Source organism: Zingiber officinale, chromosome 1A (assembly GCF_018446385.1).
Source record: "Zingiber officinale cultivar Zhangliang chromosome 1A, Zo_v1.1, whole genome shotgun sequence".
NCBI classification, from domain to species: Eukaryota; Viridiplantae; Streptophyta; class Magnoliopsida; order Zingiberales; family Zingiberaceae; genus Zingiber; species Zingiber officinale.
In genome coordinates, this window is record NC_055987.1 from 21,915,279 (window position 1) to 21,923,521 (window position 8,243).

The following is an 8,243-nucleotide window of genomic DNA, read 5'->3' on the forward strand; positions in this document are numbered from 1 at the left end:
GAAAGAGAACAAAATACAAGCTAAAAGCTTACAAGTTAGCACAAGAAAACCCTAACCCTAGATTTCTTCTTCTTGTTGTAGATCCGCCTCTTGACTTGGAAAAACCTCCAAAATCCTTCAAGAACTGGCGATGTGAACTTTGTGAAGAAGCTGTGGAGTTGCTGTGCTCGCTGGAGAAGAAGCCGTGGAAGTTCTTCCGAAGGAATCGAACGCCTGCAGCTAAATATGATGCCAACGATCGGATCCCGATCGATTAGATTGCTCCCAATCGATTGGGAAGGCTTTGGATCGATAGGATGATCGATCCAGAGCACCTTTGTGCTCTCAGAAATTGCTTGGATCGATCGGTTGATCGATCCAGGGCTTATCGTGCACAAATAGCAGCTCCCAATCGATCCACTGATCGATTGGGACCTCTGGATCGATCGCCCAATCGATCCAGAGGGATTCTGTTCGCACGACACTTCTCCCCAATCGATCCACTGATCGATTGGGAGGATGCTTGTCGCGGGGACTCACCCGATCGATCGGCCGATCGATTGGGCATGTGCCAATCGATCGGCTGATCGATTCAGCTTCTTGTTCTTGCCCAAAAACAAGCCCCAAATCCCCCACACCAACATCTGGTCAATCATGACCTGTTGGTACATTGTGCCTAGCATCCGGTCACCCTTGACCTGCTAGAACTCGCTCACTAACTGTCCGGTCAACCTTGACCCACTTGAACTTATCTTCACCAGGTGTCCGATCAACCTTGATCCACCTGGATTTCCCGTGCCAAGTATCCGGTCAATCCCTTTGACTTACTTGGACTTTCCAACACCAGATGTCCGATCATCCTTGATCCATCTGGATTTTCCTTGCCTGGCTTCACTCACCAGGACTTCCCGTCTGCCTGGCTTCACTCACCAGGTCTTTCACCTGGTTTCACTCACCAGGATTTCTCTTCTGCCTAGCTTCACTCACTAGGACTTTCATTCTGCCTGGCTTCACTCACCAGGACTTTCACCTACCTTCACTCACTAGGATTTTCCTTCTGCCTGGCTTCACTCACTAGGACTTTCATTCTCCCTGGCTTCACTCACCAGGACTTTCACCTAGCTTCACTCACTAGGATTTTTCTTCTGCCCGGCTTCACTCACCAAGACTTTCATTCTGCCTGGCTTCACTTACCAGGACTTTCACCTAGCTTCACTCACTAGGATTTTTCTTCTGCCTGGCTTCACTCACCAGGACTTTCACCTGGCTTCACTCACCAGGATTTCTCTTCTGTCTAGCTTCACTCACTAGGACTTTCACCTGGCTTCACTCACCAGAATTTTTCTTCTACCTGGCTTCACTCACCAGGACTTTCACCTAGCTTCACTCACTAGGATTTTCCAGTCAAGTATCCAGTCAACCTTGTCCTACTTGACTCTCCTTCACAATCTCCCCACATGAACAATTGCACCTGCAATCTTCATGTGTTGTCTATATGTATTGTCAAACATCGAAATCCAAACATCAAGACTCGAGCTTGACTGAATTCAAGCTCAGTCAACTTGGTCAACCTTGACCTGGGGAATATTGCACCAACACGAATCACCTTTTACCCTATGTTTTATAATTGATATCTACATTCGTGATATATGTGGCAAAAGTTGAAATACTCACCTTCACGCCCCTTGGGGGTGACCTCATACTTTCTAAAGTGAAATGAGATAAATGATGAGGGATTTAAGGATTTCATTGGGAATTGATCATGATGGTATCATCCTGGTATAAATCTAGTTCGGATCTTCTGGATCCTAAATCTAATGATCCCCTCCAAAATGATAAATTTCATGTCATTTTATTTATGCTCATAGTACAAAAAATGATAAATTGATATTATTTTAAGCTTAAGTTCAGTGTGGTGTTCTTTGATAAAATATAGACATTTATAAAAGTTGGGGGTTGTTTTTAACTTTTTTCGTCGAAATTTGCAAGCTTATGTTCAATGTGGCATTCTTTACTAAAATTTAGGCTAGCGTAAACGAAACGACATCTGAAATGTGTCGTTTTGGAGGGGACCAAGAGGGGACCATGGTTTAGGGTCTAAGATATTCAAACTGGTATAAATCATATGCGTCAATCAATAAAGAATATATCTGGACTTATATGTGGAACACCCACATGGAGAATATGAAAGTCACATTAAAAAGTAAAAATATCTTACTATTTAATTAAGAATATGAACCATTTAATACCAACTCTCAGTTGATTTAGTGAAGTCCAAAATTAAATTACGTTAATGCCCTTTTTTCACATCGAAAATAATTTCAAAGATTATTATTAATTTCAACTTCTTATCTTTCTCAAATTACACACGCATAACCTAATTTTTACTATCTGCATTACTTCTTCTCACCGTCTTAATCCTCATTGGTTCTTCATCATTCTCTCCTCCCCTCTCCAATTTTTGCTACAGTTTTCTTCTTATCCTTTTTATATCACAACGCACTATCTATTTCGGTTCTTCTGCATATCTACATATCGATATAGTCGTATCAATTCATCTATATCTTATCAATTTTTCGGAAAAAATCACAACCATATGTATCCATCTTTGTATCTCATCGATTATCTCATTGATTCTTCAGATGATATAAGATATTCTCAATATAACTTGAGGTATAATTAATAGTTTAATTTCTACTTTATTTTTGGATTAAGATTTTTATAAAATAAATCATACTAGCATTGAATAATATTATTTAATTATTTGACAGTAAATATTTATTTTCGTATTCATGTATTATATTATTTATACAAAACGTGTGCAACTAATATTTTATATATATAAAAAATATAGATCCGTTATATTAATAGTCCTCTTAATCTCCTGTCCCCTTAATCTCCTGTCCCATAAATATAAGCAACTACTGTTGGATGCTTCCTAATTTATTGTTATTATATTTATAATTTTTTAATTGACATGTATCTCGATTAATTTTGAGGTGGACAAACTCAGCCCATGAAAAATTTTCATCGGCAAGTTATTTATAGTCTTTAATAGAAGGTTCATTTGCATTCCAAATGACATTATTTGAAGATTATATATTTTTAATTATTTTAGAATATTTAAAATTTAGTAGATAAAAATTAAGAAGTTAAATACTGAAAGAAGCGAAATAATTTAGGCAGCATTAGGTTTAGTTAGTTTTTTATTTTCATTTTATAAGAAAAGGAAAAATATTGTTTAGTTGGTAATTTCTATATTTATTTTTAAAAAAAAATATTAAAAAATAGAGAATATTTTAAAATTATTTTATAAGAAAAAAAATCCTTTTTTTTCAATTCCACGTTCTGTCAGCAAAGAAATAAGGCAAAAAAAATTAATTTTTTTTTTATAAAGGCTTTGTTTCTAGAATCGATCAATGAAATCCATTTGGCCAGTCTAGCCCACGAAAATTTTCCTCAGACGTAGTAGTCCCAAGATGAAATTTAAACTCCTCAAATGCAATAACTAGTTGCCAAGTGAGCCCATCCCTCAGCTTACCATAACCCCAGGGCATCAATGAAATCCATAATTGATTCCAGAAGAACTTGGCAGTTTTAAATGATAAAAATTTGGTGACAAAAAATCAAGTCCATAAATGAAAAGTAATGAAAAATTTAATAAAAACGGAATTCCAAAAAAATTGACATAACATTTTAGAGATATAACTTTAAGCAAACATCAAGGAGCCCTAATTTGATTCATGTGAATGGAATGAATGAGAGATTTACAAATTTAGAGATACGTATACACAATATTGGATTTTGAAATAAGTTTAAAACGATATACATGCATTTGACTTTTAGAGCATAAATCATGCACAAATTAATGCCAACTTTAAACCAAACTTCCAACAACATTTTCAAGATACAGACAGAAACACAAACAGGAGAAGGGTTAACCCTCGCATGATACAGCTCTAGAGATCATGCTAACAGGCAACCAACAGGACTTGAATACTCTAACATGACTTTTAGCTGATTATTCAATGCAGGTTCTTTCAATATGCGAGTACAGAATAAGAAGTTTATCAAGCTGCAATGCTTGGATTCAGAAGCCTTGATCGCAGAGGTAATCGCCAAGTCTCTCCACGACCATGTTGCATTCTCCACCGGTCATCGACTCGTCATATATGCCGAAGATCAAAGCCATGTTAGTCTTTTTTATAGTGACACCGCTGCTACCCTGAAAATCAATTTTTTTATATAAGAAGAGAGAAGCATTCTAGATCATTAATACTAACACAAAGACATGGCCGGTTCAGTAAGTAGCAATCTTGCTAAAATATATTGTAATTAGTTTGTTTTTTTTCTGTCTCTGTAAATTAATAATCATGAACCAACCAAAATAACAAATTATCATCCGGCATTGCTAACAATTATATACAACTAGACAAGATCCAGAGGGTGTGTGTCTCAGTGCACAAAACATAAGTTCAATGTAAATTGAAGATCAAGCATACAAACAGAAATCTAGTACGAAGGGATTAAAAATTGAACATAACAAATCGTAGATACAAACAAAAAACTAACCTTCTTCCCTCGAATTACTGCACCTGGTTCGCCTTGGATAACCATAAACTTTGTTCCACCAAGGTATAATCCATTTGTCGCAAGAGATCCAGGCGCATCAAAGTCACTTATTATTGCAGTAAACTCTTCAGGTTTGATCTGAGTATTGGAAAGATATGCACATTAACATATGATAGGTATAGAGAAAACAGAAACAGAATCAAAAACATTTTCCATATGAACTTTCATATTTTCACATTTTGGCAAGTCAAAGGGAGCTAATAATTATAATTTTTATATAATTATAAGGGCCTAAGCAGAAATAAATAATTAATAAAGAAAATTTTCTAAAAAGCTAATCATAGGTTAATTTCTCCAGCATAGCAATTGGGTCATTATGCTTATTGCTAAACTTGTTGTCCCCGGGGTCATGGTGTCGCGGTAAGACATCCAGGTTGTCACTCAGACACCCACGGTTTGAACCCTAGCTACGGCGTATTTGCAGGAATGTTTCCTCCAAATGGAGGGCGTAATCAAAGGATGCTGGGTTTCTGGGCTGGCCGCCGCGTGCGCTTCCTGATTTAGCCTGGTGGTCAGTGGGAAACTTCCGTGGGACCGGGTTGGTCATCCCAGGGATAGTCAATGAGGCTAACTGGGATTATCATTTTTTTTATTGCTAAACTTGTTGAAGAGATGAAATAGACCTAAGGTCTATCTTTTTGGTGTTGAATGGATCATCAAAAGTAAAAATAGACCAAAAATTTGGATACATTGAGAAAATGAAACTTCCATGGAAAAGAGGCAAATGAAGCACTTCCATCTAAAATTTCATAGAATCAAGAATTAAGTTTTCATTTTGTACATGCTAGATCATGAATGTAAATGCATCCAATCTTCAAATTTGATTTCTTCAAAACTCAGCCGCATGCCATCCCAAAAGAAAAAAGGGATAAAACATTTAGTTTACTAAAAACAGAATTCAATGCAAATCAATCTAGTATTTGAAATTGGACCTTCTATCTTGACAAAAATATTCTACAACATAATCTTAGGTTGACTATCAAAACCTAACCTTTCTTTGCAATAACTCCCTTTAAATGGTACAATTAAGGCCTTCCCAAGTTGATCAAGTAGATAGACAATAACAATAACCTTTGAGTCTCAATTATTTGTTACAACTCATCAATTCAATTTGCCTAACTATAGAATTTAGTCAAATAAAATCAAACAAGGAAGAGGAAGATAAAACAAAAGACTTGGTTAGTAACAATAAAGCTAGATAAAATTTATTTAAATATATATGATAATATATTAGGGGATAGAATCTAATGGCGAAGGATCTATATAGTCAACCTCACCTAGTGGGATAAGGTTTGGTTGTTGTTGTAGTATAGAATTTAATCATCATCTTTCAACATGCCGGTAGACTCATTTTCTTCATCTATTGAAGACGAACATGGTTGGTTGTTATCAGGTAGTAGTTTTCTCTTTATAATCTAACACATAAACACATCAATCTCAGTATTCTCATGTCTGGTACGTTTAACTTTTCGCATGTATTGTTTTCTAACAGCTCTATGCTCTGACCTATAAAAACTTATAAAGTATAGTTGATCATACATCAATAAACAAATAGAAATAATACAATTGCATGAAGTTTACACGTTAAGAAAAAGAAACTCCATCAGATTTGATCTCAACATGCAATACGATCTCAAATTATTAGACTTGTGCCCCTAGGGCATAGTTGAGATGGTAACCATAAGGTAAAATTGCTAAATCATGCAATGGTCGAATTCCGACAAAGCCGTGTGACCATACCCTCCCCGTGGGGATCATCTACAGTTTCATGATTTACTCCCTCACAATGGTGAGGGTGGGGGGTCACTGGGGTGACGGATTTCATCTTTTATGAATCAAATTATTAGACTTGTATACCATTCTCGATTGAGAAGAAAATTTAGGTAAAGCATATGATGAATACATGTAATTGAAAACTATAAAATTCAAAAATATACGTTGAATATCTATGCTAGGAGATTAATTCATAAACTCCATTTGAATATTTAAAAGAAACAAAAATAATGTTAAAAAGGATACCATACATGATATTTTGTTATGAATAAAAAATGACACATGAATACTAAAAAATATTGCATTTCTTATTACTTTAAACATACACCGAGGCATGACACCCATATTGTTTATTAAGAATATACAAGTAGAAAGAATCATGTAATGTGATAATTACCAACACGAAATATTAAATCAATGTATTCCTGATTGACAAGAAGAAAACAATTCATTACAATAACAAGTACAAGATAAATTTGCTAAAATACTATCAAAAAAAATTCTTGGTGTATAGTAAAATACTGAACTCAAAAAGATGGAGAAAGTGATGCAAAAAATCAGTAGTTTGCCCTTGGATGACAACTAAAAAGGTTGAAGAATAATTTTGGTTCATCAATTGCGAAATTGATTATTAGGGTGTCATAGTCGATGGGCGCTGCTAATATGCTGATTGAGTATATAATAAACCATCATGAAAACAATCAATTTGGAATATTTGGGATTAAATATTTAATCAAGTATACATGTCCTTTTCTTCTTCTTGTGGTTGTTTACATGCTCTAGTCTTGGTTGTCTTCCAGAACAAATATTTTCAAGCTTCGCGTTCCCCTTAACAAAAAAAATGGGGACAAGTAGAAATAAAGACAGGCAGAAAAATGATTCCGTTTATTTACTTTATTTTCGCAAATATTTATGGGCCCCGCAAGTCGCGAGCAAGCTCGAAGGTCCGTCCCAATCTGACCAAAACAGAAGGGAAAAAAAAATCGAAACCCCGCCATAAACTGGACAAAAAACCAGTTTTTAGCGGCGATCCACCAGATCTAACACCAAAGATCTGGTACATGAACTAATCAATTGAAAATTTAATCCCATATCGACTACTATACGATCAATAGACTAACGCGGCCAGGATCCAGATGAGCAAAAATCGCACCTACTACAAGCTATCAAGCACTTAAATCAAGGGGCAATGCAAAAGGGGATCGACGGAAGCAGAGGAAACCTTGGGGAAGGATTCGCTGACCGCCCATGTGTCGCCGCCATGACCGAAAATGCCGGCAGCGGAAAGACGCGCGCCGCTTGCCACCTCGCACAGCAGATGCTCGTCGACATACGATTGCCACGACATCCTCTCTCTCGCCCTCTTTCTCGCTCTAATGCCTGTCTTCTTCGCCTCTTTCTCTCTCTCTCTCTCTCTCTCGCGTGCCTCCTGCAAAATAAATAGGAAGTGAATTCCGAAGCCTCGAAATTATTTTCAGATAATATAAAACTTAACAAATAATTGATTATAGCGTTAATCGAATGATATTTTGACGTGGTAACCACGATAAATAAATAATGTGGATATTTTAAATAGAATTAAAATATATATTAAGCATTTGTTTACGAAAAAGATATATTTGAAGTTAAAAATCAAAATATACCTAGAGGCTCTAGGAAACTAAATATAACATCTTTTAATGAGCTATAATTGTTTTAATAACTTGTTATCTCATAAATTAAGCCCGGTAAAGGTTACACTTATAAATATATCTAGATTAAGGTCAACGAAGGAATAAGCATAACATAAAAGAGATTTGGCAACGTGATGAGATTCCAAATAGAATGAAAAAGAATTCATTAAGTTGCTTTGATAGTTC

At 35.7% G+C, this 8,243-nt stretch overlaps 1 protein-coding gene across 1 annotated transcript; it reads right to left on the minus strand.

Moving 5' to 3' along the window:
- Positions 1-3,836: 3,836 nt before the first annotated feature.
- On the minus strand, positions 3,837-7,829 carry LOC122020610 (profilin-like). Its single transcript, XM_042578615.1, has 3 exons — positions 7,607-7,829; positions 4,552-4,689; positions 3,837-4,204 (listed from the first exon to the last, which is right to left on the minus strand). Exons 1-3 carry the CDS (start codon positions 7,730-7,732, stop codon positions 4,070-4,072), a joined length of 399 nt encoding a protein of 132 aa, XP_042434549.1. The 5' UTR covers positions 7,733-7,829; the 3' UTR covers positions 3,837-4,069.
- Between the last annotated feature and the right edge of the window lie 414 nt (positions 7,830-8,243).

Excerpts from the sequence above, each read along its gene's own strand:
- LOC122020610 (XM_042578615.1), bottom strand. The coding sequence starts at position 7,732 with ATGTCGTGGCAATCGTATGTCGACGAGCATCTGCTGTGCGAGGTGGCA. Across the intron at positions 4,690-7,606 it reads TCAGCGAATCCTTCCCCAAG|ATCAAACCTGAAGAGTTTAC; the intron begins GTTTCCTCTGCT and ends TCCAATACTCAG. Across the intron at positions 4,205-4,551 it reads CAGTAATTCGAGGGAAGAAG|GGTAGCAGCGGTGTCACTAT; the intron begins GTTAGTTTTTTG and ends ATTGATTTTCAG.